Source organism: Lepidochelys kempii, chromosome 1 (genome assembly GCF_965140265.1).
Source record: "Lepidochelys kempii isolate rLepKem1 chromosome 1, rLepKem1.hap2, whole genome shotgun sequence".
NCBI classification, from domain to species: Eukaryota; Metazoa; Chordata; order Testudines; family Cheloniidae; genus Lepidochelys; species Lepidochelys kempii.
Genome location: NC_133256.1, coordinates 58,899,055 through 58,915,071, shown reverse-complemented (window position 1 = coordinate 58,915,071; position 16,017 = coordinate 58,899,055). Strand labels below are relative to the sequence as shown.

Genomic DNA, 16,017 nt, shown 5'->3' with positions numbered 1-16,017 from the left:
ATTCCAGCCTCACTGAGCATGCTCGAGCGTCTCATAGCTCCTTGTGCTGAATAAATAGTATGTGATCAGATACTTGAAGACTGTGTGCTAATGCATATCCACAAAGGGCCAAATTAAGAGTACACAGGAACCTTAACTCTGGCATTTTCTAACTTCTGAGTGCTTGACTTTGCAATCTTAATAATGTTTTTTTAACATAGTTTTTTGTGTGGAATATAAATATACAGTATAACCTGCACAAAAGATTATCTTTATTAGGAGCCTAATTTAACATTCATTGAAGGCCAGTTTCACAAAGATTAAAACAATTTTGATCCTGATCAGCTGGAAGGAAGAATTCAATCACAAGAATGTGAATGGTAATTGGGAATCTTTTATGAACACCTTACTAGGTGCCCAAAAAGCTACAGTCCCAGCCTGACATTGATTCTGGGCGAGATAATGGAGAGGCTGATACAGATCTTGGTTAATAAAGAATTAAAGGAGGGTAATTAATGCAAATCAGCATGACCTTATGGGAAATAGATCCTGTCAAACTAACTTGGTATCTTTTTTAGATGAGATTACAAGTTTGGTTGATAAGGGTAATAGTGTTGATGTAATAGACTTCTGTAAGGCATTCAACTTGGTACCACATAGCATTTTGAATAAAAAACTAGAGTGATATAAAGATTCACATTTATAATGGCACACATTAAATGGATTAAAAACTGGTGAGTTGATAGGTCTCAAAATGTAATTGTAAATGGGGAATCATCATCAAGCAGATGTGTTTCTAGTGGGGTCCCACAGGGATCTGTTCCTGGCTATACACCAAGGATCAGCAACCTTTGGCATGCAGCCTGTCAGGGTTCCCTTGTTGGATCATATTAAAGAAGTTCTGTATTAAAATCACAAATGAGTTTGATTCCCCATAGTTTAAATTCCAGGGTATTACTAATTAAGAGGTCTCTTGGTTTTTGGTACTGTTTCTCTCCCTCTATGTGTGAAACTTGCAAGCTGCTAATTGTGTTAGTACATTCTAAGACAGAGTCTATTCTCAAAAGGTTTCAGAGTAGCAGCCGTTTTAGTCTGTATTCGCAAAAAGAAAAGGAAAGGAGTACTTGTGGCACCTTAGAGACTAACAAATTTATTTAAGCATAAGCTAGAGCTCACTTCATCGGATGCATTCAGTGCAGTCTCTAAGGTGCCACAAGTACTCCTTTTCTTTCTGTTCTCAAAGCAATTCTTTGTAACAATAACTACTCACTCAGAGAGAGACTCAAAGCAATACTCTGTAACAACAGAAACAGCACCCAGAGACTCCCCGCCCTTTTGTTGTATTCATCTCGCTTTGTTAACAATTGTGATTAAAATAGAGATAGAGGATTTATGTGGATGGATGCTTGGTGTGGATAATAACTGAATGATCAGGGAGGTGCCAGCCTAAGAATCCAGTGTCCATCAGCCGAAGAAGGCGTCAAGTAAAAATAACAGAGGACCCCCGGAGGGCAGACTGGAATCCACCCAACAGCCTCAAGAATGGGAGAACCAAAGAACAAGATAACATCTGGCAGCACGGAGCCATCAGGAATGTGACATCTGCTGATTGATTCAGCAACAGCATGATGAAGCAATTCCTGTAGACTGGCATAGGAAAAAATTCCTATAAAAATGGACTCTAGAAAGTGAGAACTTTGGGGTCTGATTCTGCAAACCAACTTCCAGGAGCATCAGTTGAGCATCTGACAAGGCCCTGCTCCCTCCTCATGTCCAGGCCACCTGGCCAGTGGCTTGGCATGAGCAACTCTAAGGCTGGTAACTATGATAACAACCTTGCAGAACCTGTGTGTGTGTGTGTGTGTGTATGAATGAATGTATGAATAAATATGAAATTGAATGGAATGTTAAAGCTATAACTAACTGCTTACTATGATTCTTTCTGTATTCATAATAAATGTGGCATTTTGCCTTTTCCACTTTAATAAGCTCCTGCTGGTTTTTATTTTATTGGTATAACACCTTCCCCACTCTGAACTCTAGGGTACAGATGTGGGGACCTGCATGAAAGACCTCCTAAGCTTATTTCTGCCATCTTAGGTTAAAACTTCCACAAGGCACAAAGTCTTTGCCCTTGGATTAGATAAAATGCTGCCACCACCAAGTGATTTAGACCAAGAACAGGGAAAGGACCACTTGGAGTTCCTATTTCCCCAAAATATCCCCCAAGCCCTTACACCCCCTTTCCTGGGGAGTCTTGAGAATAAACAAGATGAGCACAGATCAGCTTTGGATTTTTAAGATCCAAAAAACCCAATCAGATTCTTAAAAAACAGAACTTTATTAGAAGAACAAAAAAAGATAAGAGAACAACTCTGTAAGATCAGAATGGAAGATAATCTTACAGGCAGTCAGATTCAAAACATAGAGAAACCCTCTAGGCAAAACCTTAAGTTACAAAAAGACACAAAAACAGGAATACAAATTTCCTCCAGCACAGCGAATTTCACAAGCCAAAACAAAGAAAACTTAACACATTTTCTAGCCAGATTACTTACTAACTTTACAGGAGTTGGAGGGCTTCCATCCTTGCTCTGTTCCCGGCAAAGGTATCACACAGACAGACCAAAGCCTTTCTCCCCCCGCCTCCAGATTTGAAAGTATCTTGTCCCCTCATTGGTCATTTTGGGTCAGGTGCCAGCCCGTTACCTAAGCTTCCTAACCCTTTACAAATAAAAGGACTTTGCCTCTGGCCAGGAGGGATTTTATAGCACTGTATACGGAAAGGTGGTTACCCATCCCTTTATATTTATGACACAGCACATCAGGGAAATCCACTGGCGGGCCAGGACGGTTTGTTTACCTGCAGCGTCCACAGGTTCGGCCAATTGCAGCTCCCACTGGCCACGGTTCACCGCTCCAGGCCAATGGGGTCTGTGGAAAGCAGCAGCCAGCACATCCCTTAGCCTGCCCTGGTTCCCGCAGCCCTCATTGGCCTGGAACAGCGAACTGTGGGCAGTGGGAGCTACAATCGGCCAAATCTGCAGACACTGAAGGTAAACAAACTGGCCTGGCCCTCCAGCAGCTTTCCCTGATGGACCACGTGCCAAAGGTTGCCGATCCCTGCCCTACACGATCTAACATTTTTATCAGTGACCTGAAAGAAAAAGTAAAATCATCACTGATTAAGTTTACAGATGACACAACAACTCGGGGAGTGGTAAATAATGAAGAGGACAGGTCACTGATTCAGTGTGATCTGGATTATTTGGTAAACTGGATGCAAGCAAACAATATGTGTTTTAATATGATTAACTCTAAATGTATGCATGAAGGAACAAAGAATATAGACCATACTTACCGGTTGGGGGACTCTATCCTGGGAAGCAGTGACTCTGAAAAAGATTTGGTGGTCGTGGTGGATGATCAGTTGAACATGAGCTTCTAATGTGATACTGTGGCTAAAAGAGCTAATGCGATCTTTGGATGCATAAAAGGGCAATCTTGATTAGGAGCAGAGAAGTTGTTTTACCTCTGCATTTGGCACTGGTGTGACCACTCCTAGAAAATTGTGTCTAGTTCTGATGCTCACAATTCAAGAAGGATGTTGTTAAATTGGAGAGAGTTCAGAGAAGAGCCACAAGAACAATTAAAGGATCAGAAAACATGCTGTATTCTGATAGACTCTAAGGGCTCAAACTATTTAGCTTAACAAAGAGAAGGTTAAGGGGTGACTTGATGACAGTCTATGAGTACATGGGGAAGAAATATTCAATAATGGGCTCTCAATCTAGCGGGGAAAGACATAACATGATCCAATGGCTGGAAGATGAAGCTAGACAAATTCAGACTGGAAATAATGTGTAAATTTTTAACAGTGAGGGTAGTTAACTAGTGGAACTAATCACAAAGGTTCATGGTGGATTCTCCATCACTGACTATTTTTAAACCATGAATGGATGTTTTTCCAGAAGAGATGGTCTAGGAATTATTCTGGGGATGTTGTATGGCTTGTGTTACACAGGAGGCCAGACTAGATGAGTGCAGTGGTCGCTTCTGGCCTTGGAATCTAAGAATCTGTAAATGGAGCTTTTTCCACTGGTTTCAGTGGGCACTGGATCAAGCCCTGGGTGACCTCCTGTCTTAAGAGACCACCCTAATGTACACCCAAATATAGTCAGTATACACAATTCATTCCCATCTTTATGTGATGACCCCCTGTGTTAAGTAACCCTGTGTAATCTCTCCTTGACAATTGTCACTGCATTTTAAGAGTGGGCCAAGCAGGGGAACCTCACCCTAATTTTTCAGAAAGGGGAACATTTTGGTAACATACTTTAAACTAGGGCGGTTGATTAATCGCAAATAACTCACACGATTAACTCAAAAAAACTAATCGCAATTAAAAAATTGATCATTAATCGCACTGTTACACACTAGAATACTAATTGAAATTTATTAAATATTTTTCATGTTTTTCTACGTTTGCAAATACATTGAGTTCTGTAACAACACAACATTACAGAGTGCACAGTGCTCACTTTATATTATAATTTTTATTACAAATATTTGCACTGTAAAAATGAAAAACAAGGGAAATAGTATTTTTCAATTCACTTCAGACAAGTACAATCTCTTTATCATGAAAGTGTAATATTTGAAAGTGCTTCACCACCCTCCTAGTGAAATAGTGCTTCCTAATATCCAGCCTAGATCTCCCCTACTGCAACTTGAGACCATTGCTTCTTATTCTGTCATCTGCCGCCACTGAGAACAGCCTAGCTCCATCCTCTTTGGAACCCCTTGGAACTCCATCCTTGTATGCCCCTTCATGCTTTGGCCACCATTCCAGATCACAAGTCCAGATCTAATGCATCCAAGGGTGCTGAGGGAGTTGGCTGATGTGATTGCAGAGTCACTGGCCATTATCTTTGAAAATTCGTGGTGATCGGGGGAGGTCCCGGACGATTGGAAAAAGGCAAATATAGTGCCCATATTTTAAAACGGGAAGAAAGAGAACCCTGGAAACTACAGACCAGTCTGCCTCACTTCAGTCCCTGGCAAAATCATGAAGCAGGTCTTCAAGGAATCCATTCTGAAGCACTTGGAGGAGAGGAAGGTGATCAGGAACAGTCAACCTGGATTCACCAAGGGCAAGTCATGCCTGACCAACCTGATTGCCTTCTATGATGAGATAACTGGCTCTGCGGCTATGGGGAAAGCGGTGGATGTAATATAGCTTGACTTTAGCAAAGCTTTTGATATGGTCTCCCACAGTATTCTTGCCAGCAAATTAAAAAAGTATGGATTGAATGAAAAGTCTATAAAGTGGATAGAAAGCTGGCTAGATTGTCGGACTCAACAGGTAGTGATCACTGGCTCGATGTCTAGTTGGCAGCCAGCGTCAAGCGGAGTGCCCCTGGGATCGGTCCTGGGGCCAGTTTTGTTCAACATCTTTATTAATTATCTGGATGATGGGATTAATTGCACCCTGAACAAGTTCGCAGGTGACACTAAGCTGTGGGGAGAGGTAGACACACTGGAGGGTAGGGATAGGGTCCAGAGTGACCTAAACAAATTGGAGGATTGGGCCAAAAGAAATCTGATGAGGTTCAACAAGGACAGGTGCAGAGTCCTGCACTTAGGAAGAAAGAATCCCATGCACCGCTGCAGGCTGGTGACTGACTGGCTAAGCAGCAGTTCTGCAGAAAACGACCTGGGGATTACAGTGGACAAGAAGCTGGATATGAGTCAGCAGTGTGCCCTTGTTGCCAAGAAGACCAACGGCATATTGGGCTGTATTAGTAGGAGCATTGCCAGCAGATCGAGGGAAGTGATTATTCCCCTCTATTCGACACTGGTGAGGCCACCACTGGAGTACTGTGTCCAGTTTTGGTCCCCCCCCACTACAGAAGGCATGTGACAAATTGGAGAGAGTCCACCGGAGGGCAACGAAAATGACCAGGGGGCTGGGGCATGACTTATGAGGAGAGGCTGAGGGAACTGGGGTTATTTAGTCTGCAGAAGACAAGAGTGAGAGGGATCTGATAGCAGCCTTCAACTACCTGAAAGGAGGTTCCAAAGAGGATGGAGCTAGGCTGTTCGCAGTAGTGGCAGATGACAGAACAAGAAGCAATGGTCTCAAGTTGCAGTGGGGGAGGTCTAGGTTGGATATTAGGAAACACTATTTCACTAGGAAGGTGGTGAAGCACCACCTAGAGAGGTGGTGGAATCTCCATCCTTAGAGGTTTTTAAGGCCCGGCTTGACAAAGCCCTGGCTGGGATAATTTAGTTGGGGAATGGTCCTGCTTTGAGCAGCAGGTTGGACTAGATGACCTCCTGAGGTCTCTTCCAACCCTAATATTCTATGATTCTATGAAATCACAGGTGGAAGATTAGAGATGTAAAACACGCAGCAGGTCATCTAGCATAACTTTTTGCAGCAGCAAGGAAGAAAAGATATTAATCAAGAAAGAAAAACATATTCCTATCTTTGCATTTTCCCTAACCTTGCTTTCAATGAGCTTTCCACATTATTCTTACTAAAGACTTCTTTGGAGTGAACATTCAATCCATGTTAAGGCAATTTTGGCAGAAATACACAACTGCACCATGCAGAGTGCCTTTTTAGGTGAACTACAGAATGATCCATTGGAATTACCATTTTCAGAAGCAACTGAAGTTATGATTGTAGACTTAGTGTGAGCATTTACATGAAATCTAAAATGTCTTGACCAAATTTCATTTTAGGTAATTACATTGCACCTACCTTAAATTTCTCATATGATTTCAGTTGGTGGGTAAAGTGGTTCTTATGTAGTGTGTTTTGTAAGGTGCTTGGATCCTTCTTTAGTAAAGGTACTGTATTAAAGTGAACTATTATTAGCTAATCAATACAAATCTAATTGTTTCCCCTATAGGGCTGTCATGTAACAGTCCATATCTCCACCAGACAGTCCATATCACCATCATCATCAAATTAAATTTAAGCCCTTGTTAATGAAATAACAATAAATGCATAAAGGATCATGAGAAAAATATAACGTATCTTACTTCATTCAGAGAGTGATATTGTTCATAATAGGATGCAGAACTGCGGGGGTTGACTGTATCATTGACAGTTTGTTTTTTGATAACTTCTTGAACATCGTCCATCAAAACTCTGAACAACAAACAAAAAGCATAAACCATTCTTAAGCAGTGTCGCCAATTGGCTTGAATTTCTGATTTCATATCTTCACAGCAAGAAATAAGAATCATACTTGTATCGGATGGTGGATCGGTTTAGCTCAGCTTTCACATCATTTATATCGGACACATTGACATAGAAATGGACTTCTTTGTTCTTCATAATGTTTTCAGCTGAATCAGGTTTCCAGAGAATAACCTACAAAGTTTCCAAGAACAATTTTTTTCACAAGGAAAGAAAAAATACTTTACCATTTAGTAAACATTCTGAACATGATCAAAACACAATACATGTTTTCAATCTAGTAGGTCATGTGTGGGAAGCAGTTTCATGTGTTGTGCTGTCACATCATGCTATTGCTGAAAATGAAAAGTGTGTGGGTAAGAAAAATTTATAACAGCTGAATATAAATTCATAAATCAAGAACAAAGGCAGGAACATCACCTTTCATGATATAATATTACTAGTTTAATATATCTGTTTAGCTGATTATTACAATCCAAATCCTCAAATCAGTGGAGGGTTATTTTTCCTGAGGGTATTTGGGGAATTAATGCAGCTCAGACTAGTTTTTGCAGTTATTGTATTCAGTGATTACTTTGATTAGAGCTGAACCAAATGCCAGAAGGGATTTCAAAATAAATCCAGATGAAGCAGCAATATAAAGGGGCCTAGAGAGATTAAAATTGGGCAGAAAATAAAATGAAATTCATTTTAGTAAAATTCAAGTTAGGAAAATGAAAGTTAATGAAATAAAATAATCTGAAACTCAGCTATTCAGTGGGAGATTGAAAATTGGGAAGCAATAATGTTGAAAAGACTTAGGGGTGGTAGTGGACAGCAAATTAGACATGAATTTATAATGCGAAAAAAGGCCAGTGCAATTTTTTTGCTGCATATTCAACATCAACGTGTCATGAAGTAGGTAAATAATAGCTCTTCTCTCCTTGGATCTGGTGCAACTACACTTTGAATATTGTATTAATTTTGATGCACCATACAGGACTATGTTAATTACAGGTGCCAACTTTCCAATGTGCTGGGGGGTGCTTGACCCCCACTTTGTCCCAGGCCCTGCCCCCACTCCACCTCTTCTCCCAAGCCCCCTCCTCTTCCCGCTCCACCCCTGCCCTGCCTCTTCCCACCCCATTCCGCTCTCTTCCCGGAGCGTGCGGTGCCCTCACTCCTCCCCAGAGCCCCTGTACGCTGTGAAACAGCTGACCGTGACAGGCAAGAGATGCGGGGAAAGAGGGGGAAGTGCTGATCGGTGGGGCCCACCGACGGGCAGGTGGCACTGGGGCAGGAAAAGGGGAGTTGAGGGGGGTTGCCGGTGGGTGCTTAGCATCTGCCACTTTTTCCCTATGGGTGCTCCAGCCCCAGAGCACCCATGGAGTTGACGCCTATGATGTTAATGCAAACTAGGTAGTTTTTAGTTCACACCAGCAGCATCCACATGGGGCAGTTAGCACCCAACATTTTGGTGTGCTCTGCAATTCATACCTCCATAGCCTGCACTGCAGTGCAATGTAGCTATAGCCTTTGAAACAACCAACGTACAGAAAGCCTCTGGAGAATATATTCTAAATTTTAAACAAGATGAAGGGCCAGATTCCGAAAGGTACTTGGCTACCTAGTCACCTCTTTAGGTGCTTATGTCCACCATTAGAGGCTGGAGACATTCTCAGAACTAGTGCTTAGCTTCTGCCTAACCCAATAGGCACTGACATTGCTGCTGGTGGGCATGCACAAAACTGCCTTTGTCCTGATGCCACCCCATAGCTAAATAGCTACTTGGAGACCTAGCGCAAGCCAAAGTCCTAGCAGTCCCCAAGCGGGATTCTCAAACTGTGTGTTTCCTTGCCTGTCTTTCCAGCAGACCTGATCCCACAGCCACATGCACAGCACACCTTCAGGCTTGGGCCCTGCATGCACGTATATACACACACACACAGAGAGAGTACATGTTCAGAGTACCTAGTAGTTAGGGCACTCACCACATTTAAATCCTCACTCTGCCTAATTTGGAGTAGGGACTTGAACCCAGTTCTGCTTACACTTCAGATGAGTGCCCTAATCACGGGGCTATTGGGTACACTGGACTGGGTTTTTCTCAACCTCTCCTGCAGAAGCTGTTCCTCTTTGTATAAAATAATTAAATATTTATTGTAAAAGGGACTTGAACCTGAGTCTCCCACATCCTAGCTAAGTGCCCTGACTTCTGGCCTATAAAGTTAGTCTCCCTCTGACTCAGTGAATAGTTAATTATTCATTTAAACTGGAACAGCTTCAGCAGGCGACTGAGAGAGAGAGAGAGAGAGCAAGAGACCTACCCGAGAATACCTCATAGCATGGTGATGAGGGCACTAACCTAGGATTCAAGCAACCTGGGTTAGAGTCCCTGCTCTAAATCAGGCTGAGTGGGAACTCAAAGCTGGTTTTCTTACATCCTATGGAAATGCTGGGCATTCGGGGCACACACACTTTTAAAAAAATAATAATAAGGGTGTCATTCTATTTTTCTGTGAGAAAGTGCTGCCCTGATGCAGAGGTTCCAGGCAGGGGGAGCACCTAAGATCCAGATCAGTGGGAGGTAGGTACCTAAATACATTTGAAGACCTGGGCTCTAAGCCCCACACTTTTCCTCTGCTATCTTCTGGCAATGAATTCCACAGGCTAACTGTGTATTGTGTGAAAAACTATTTCCTTTATCAGTTATCCTTAAATGTTACATGTTCTGAAACCTTTCACTTTTCCTCCGTTCTGGCTGGCTTAGGCTGCTTCTCACTCTTCTTTCTTAGGGTTTGTCTACACTTAAAATGTGACAGTGGCTCAGCTGTGCTTCAATGTAGATACTACCTATACCTATGGTAACTAGGTTGACAGAAGAATTCTTCCGTCCGATCTAGCGCTATCTACATAGGGTCTTAGATCAGTTTAACTACACCACACAGGGGCATGGACCAGGGTCAAGGCACAAAACATTAAGAGTTGCAATGCCTACGTCCCCTATATGAATCTAGCCTTGGGTGCCTATCTCAGGGGCAGACTAGGGGTAAGGCCTGCAACATAGGCATTGACTCCGTGGTTGCTCTCGGGCTGGAGCAACCATGGGAAAAAAATAGAGGTGCTCAGAACCCACTGGCAGCCCTGCAGGTCAGCATCTCTCCCTTCACCCCCAGTGCCTCCCGCCTGCCGGCAGCCCCGCCAATCGGCTCCTCGCCTCCCTCCCAACACCTCCCACCCGCTGTGATCAGCTGTTCCATGGTATGCAGGAGGTGCCTGGGGATAGGGGGGAAGAGGCAGGGTGGGTGGGGCCAGGGCCTTGGGGGAAGGGGTGGAGTGTGGGTGGGGTCTGGGGCGGAATGGGAGTCAAGCACTCCCCTGGGACATTAGAAAATCAGCACCTCTGGCCCACAATGCCTAAGTACCTTTGTGAATCTAGTCCTCAGTCTGTAGTATAGGCAGGACAATAGAGGTTTAAATTAGTTTTAAGGAGACATATCATACAATCTGAATGCAATCAATTAAGCTGCTAGTCTTGAATACCCAGTATGAAGGCCGTATTCAAAGGTGAATCTAAATCTGGAGGGAGTGTAAACTGGTATAACTTACACTTTCTTTCCAGCCCCACTAAAATATATATTGCATCAACGTATGTATTTGTTCAATAACCACTTTAAGAACATGCAACCTTCTAGTACATATTTCTCTAAATCTGGCCTACTAAGTCTGAGTATAAGGAAGTACAATGAAGTCTAAGTTGGTATAAGTAAGTTAGCATAGAGTCTAGCAGGTGAATGAAGTAATCCAGGTAACACAGGAATTGTCAGAATGGCTCAGACCATTGGTCCATTTTGTCCAGTATCCTGTCACCAAAGTGGCCAATACTAACAATGTCAGAGGCAGACACAAGAATCTCTGCAGGAGGCAGTGATGGGCTAACTTGCCCCCAGAGAGAGGTTAGCTTATGCCCACAAGCATGACAGTTTATATCCCTTCCAAAACTCTCATTAATTTTCAGATATTTATTATTATAACTCTGTCAGTGTACAATGCTTTGCTGAATCCTGCCACCCTCTTGACCCCAGTGATATCTTCTGGCAATGAATTCCACAGGCTAATTGAGTATTGTGTGAAAAACTATTTCCTTTGTCAGTTATGCTTAAATGTTACATATTCTGAAACCTTTCAGTTTCAATAGACATTTTTTGTTCTTATATTAGGAGATGAACGGCAGTGGTCATTCTATCTTCTATATACCATTAATTACTAAAGGCAGCACTGCCTATATTTAAGGTTGCCTGATATTTCCCATTATAAGACCCAGTTTTCCACTGCATTTGCTTTTAACTTTGCCAAACTGGCCTACTAAATTGTGGTAAAAATTTCCATGCCACATGACAGCCTCAGGCTGATTTTTATTTTTTAAGTTTCAGCTAAAATAGCTCCACTGTTTCTGAGAACAAGAATTCATTGTTTTGCCCATGTTAAAAAAGTTCTTACAGCTGTTTAATTAAGAAGCTTTAGTGCCCTCATGCTTTGGAGCAGGGACTTGAAATTTGGCATGGGTTTGACCTTTATGCCTTTTGGCATCCCCATTGAAAATCCACCCAAATGTGGCCAAGTTATAACCCTCTGAACATTCTCAGTTCACACATGATCAGTAGAGGCTAGTTAGAATTTGGCAGGAAAATCACAGAATGCTCTACCTTCACTGAGCATGCTTCAACCCAGTTCTGCAGGAACTGAGCAAGACTTTCCCTTTGTGATGCTGGAAATCAAATGCCAGCTCTGGCCAAGGCCATAGGCTTTAACTAAGAACTGACAAACCCATAGCTGGAAACCAAACCAGCTCACCTGTATGTTAATTTTGTTCAAAATAGGTATTAGTCTTATAAGAATGTATTTAGTGTTTAGACTCTATGAAATGCTTGTAAGTTGCTGCATGCATTAATCTCATTTGTAACATCTGCATTCCATGCTAAAAGGTAAAATATAAGTTTGTTTTATAATTGTAAAATGCCTGCTCTGAACTTGTGAGGTCAGACGGGAAGAGTAGTTCCTTTGCCCATCGAGAAGGACTATCAAGACTTAATGAGCCATCAAGGACAAAAAGCTTTTTTGATTGCCCCAGCCACCCAGGAAGAATTTACGTGCAGGAGCCCTCATCCCATTGGCTTGATCTCTGGGGGAAGGTCATATAGAGATGCTCACAAGAAGAAATGGTGATCTCTTTGCTGTTTGAATTTTCACAGGGCCAGAGACACTAAACTAATCCCCAGGAGTTATCCCTAGGTCTGCCCGGAAAGACATTTTGAATTGACAGATAACTATATCTCTGTCATCTTTAGGAACTGTAGATGGTAACTCATTTGTGTATGTTTGCTTGCTTTAATCTATAAATAACTCTCTCAATTTTCTTCCTAGCTATTACACCTTTAGACAGATTGGCTTCAGGCATTGTCTTTGGTGTAGGAGCTAGGGTACCAATTGATCTGTGGTAAGTGACTGGTCTTTTGGGATTGAAAGCAACCTGATTATTTTGTGGTTTTTGGTGTAAGTGACCATTTATCACTAAGTCCAGTTTGTCTGAGTGGCAAGATAGACTGGAGAGTCAAAGAGGACTGTCTGTGACTTCATGGTAAGACTGTTATAGTGATCCAGGAATTCACACTCGTTACTGGGTAGGTGAAATCTAATTACAGAACATACCACCAGTTTGGGGTGTCTGCCCTGTCTTTGACAGTCTGTCCTGAGGTTGGCACTCTCAGTTGTGAGGCACTCCAGACAGCATGAAACCCTTTACTTACTCTTTCTGGCATGTAGGGGGTGTGGCACCATGGACTGGAACTGCGTACAGGGAGATTGTCTCTCCTCTGCTTTCCGTGCCCCCCCCACACACCCCCAGCCACACTGGAATGCAGAGTGAGGGAAGAGGGGATTACAGTAGCTGGAGAGAGAGGAGGGTGATCCACAGGTAGAGGGTGGGATGCAGCAGAAAGGGGAGGGAAACGGGAGCTGGTGTGGAGGAGGTGGATAGGAGCAGTTGGTGAGGGAGATAAGAAGCGGGGAAGGATAGGTGAAGGGTGGGAGGGCAACAGGAGTCAGGGGAGCAAATTGGACAGAGACAGGCTAGGGGCACAGGGGCTGTTAAAGGCTCTGATGATCAGGACACATCATGAGGGATCCTGGTAACGACACTGATTGGGGAAATGGTTATGCTTTTCATTATGGGGTGCTGACTTCAAACGAAAATATGATGAAATAATGGGGGAAGTGCTTTAGAACAAAATTGGATGCCTTATTTTAATTAAATGCTCTTTCCTGTAATGGCAGATGGAAATCACAAAATCCTGTTGGTGTTCTAAGAGATTATGAGTTCTAGATGAAGAGATTCTTATTATCTAAACTCTGTCTTTAGCAAAACACCACCAAGTACTGTAAAATCCAGTCCTGCGTGTCGGGGTCCTAGAAGTCATACAGTCAGAAATTGCATCAGCTTATGCTCCTGGGACTTCCTGACAAATGATTTTACCAACCATCACATGTCAGTACTTTATCATCTTTGTTTTGTTGCTGCTAATATACAAAATCAATTACATAATTCTGAAATCGGGTGCTTGATATAATATGATAAAATGTTATCAGTCAACAGAATCTGCTCATCTCAATCAGTAGACATTAAATTGATGGAAATAAAGCATCTATTGCGCTTCTACAAACTAAAAAAATATATAACATAAGAGAATGAAAGGGGGATCTAAATCTTCCTCCCAGTGGAATGGCATTGGTGTGCCTGAGAGCAGAATTTAGCCAAGAGTTTATAGAGAAAAAAATTACCTCAAAGTTGGTGGTTAAATTCTGAAGGAATTCAGCTTGTCTGTCTGATCGTGGGAGAGCACACAACACTTGATCACTGGAAAGAAAAAGACATTCAGAAAAAGCAAAGGCTTGAGTGTGAGCACGAAAACATTTTGTATTGATGTACAAGTCTGAACAGTCCATCTCAGTCCCAATTGGTTTCTCTGACTTAGGGGCTAGTGGAGCCAAAGGAGGTTCAAGCAATGAAAGCGCTGGGCCAGATTCTATCCCCTTTGCATTGCTGGAAAGCTCCCGGAGCTCCCCCAAATGGAGGAGTCCCCAGCTGATAAAAAGCTGAAGTAGCAGTAGTTCTTACACTGCTCTCCCATAGCCCCGGGGTGTGTCTGGAACCAGCCTGACCTATTTCAGAGCAGCCCGAGGCACTGTAAAGGACATCAGGGCTGGTGAATAACTGGTCCCAGGATTAGAAAGCTGTAACTAGCTCTTATGCTGCAGTCCCAAGAGGATGCTGAGTGCAGCAGAGAAACTGGCCCTCTCTCTTTACCTGATGAGGTCATACTGTGAGCACCTGATGGCAGGGATTTCCCTAAGCTCCCTCCTACACCCCCCCCCGAATTTCCCCAACACCCCCCCCACCCCGTTTTGTGAACTAGTTACATGCAGTGTTGCCAATTTAGTGGCTGTTTGGACATTTGTGCCACAAGTACTCCTTTTCTTTTTGTGAAACATTAATACACACTTTAGAACCATATGTATGATAAAATATGTGTATCTGCAAAAGTATAATACATTTGAGAAGTATGAACATAGACTAGCTTCCTTATACAGCTGTTGTTTTTTTATGACAATGTCAGTGCATTCATTTCGGTGATGTTGGCCAACCTAATACTTTCAAATTATGATTTGTAAGCAAAGTCTAAATGAGCTCTCCCTGATAGCTAGTGATGGGCTGGGGGGAAAGGCTTCAGGACCAAACTGTATTTACATTCACACCTAATCTACCTAGGTGTCCAGCAAACAGAGCTGTGTTGCCCAGGTGATAGATTTTGGCTGGGGTTTGGTTACAAATCACTTGAATGCAGGGGGGAGGGTAATTAAATGTTGTTGACCTTATTGTTTGAGTAAAGGGCAGTGGAACTGTACTTAGCCTCTGCTGATTGAGGGCATCAAGAGAGAGGGTGGGGACAGGTGTTTTGCTTGATGGTCTGCCTGAGTCACAAATACTATTTGACCTGCCCCTCTCCACTGTTTAAAGACTGCACTGATTAGGCTCCATGGATAGTTTCTTGTTTTGTTAAGTGACCACTACAGTTGAAATCACTGATAATCAGGTCTAAGTGCTTAAACCTGCAGTGGAGACAGTGTTTCTGTAGAAGAGATGGACCAGTCTGCACTAGAAGTAAGGTTCCCCCACTAAGAGCTCAGCTGAAATCACTGAGAGCTGGGTGGAACCTCAAGAGACCAACTGGCAGAGGTCACAGTGGCAGGTGGCAGCAGAAAGTGATGGTGCAGGGCCATTGGCAATAGAGTGATGGAGTGAACGGTGGCACAATGAATAACAGTGGCCAGAGCTAACAGTGAGCAGCTGGAGGAATGAGCAAGGTGCCTTCTTGCCCCACACCTGGGAGGTGAACTCATGTGAAAGCACCTCTGAACTCTGAGTCTCCACTGACCCAGGACACCAGTGAGTGTTAATGAGGCTGTTAAAAATGCGGGAGACATAACACAGTTCATGCGAACAAACATGGCTGTGGCATCATACTTTCTATTTAAGCAAGAGATACCACACACTACAGACTGGAGGCCAATGTTAAGTGCATTGTCACTTGTTCATCCTGAAGCTGAACACTGGTTCTGAACAAGACCAGCAAATGCTCACTATCTTTCTGCAAGAAACTCAACTGACTGGCTAGAATGATGCAACACTGAAAGACTCAACAGTTGAAAAAGTGAAGAACTCTCTCACCACATTCAAAAAATTTACATACATGGCTGATGAATGCACCTATGCAAATGGGCATCAAGTA

General features: G+C 42.9%; 1 protein-coding gene across 1 annotated transcript in view; it reads right to left on the bottom strand.

Moving 5' to 3' along the window:
• Positions 1–14,173, bottom strand: part of CPB2 (carboxypeptidase B2) — a 28,203-nt gene extending 14,030 nt beyond the window's left edge. Inside the window, exons 1-3 of the mRNA XM_073343084.1 lie at positions 14,009–14,173; positions 7,242–7,366; positions 7,033–7,141 (exon numbers count right to left, since the gene is read on the bottom strand). Of these exons, the coding sequence (XP_073199185.1) occupies positions 7,033–7,141; positions 7,242–7,366; positions 14,009–14,173 (399 nt within the window). The remainder of the gene's footprint in view (positions 1–7,032; positions 7,142–7,241; positions 7,367–14,008) is intronic.
• Between the last annotated feature and the right edge of the window lie 1,844 nt (positions 14,174–16,017).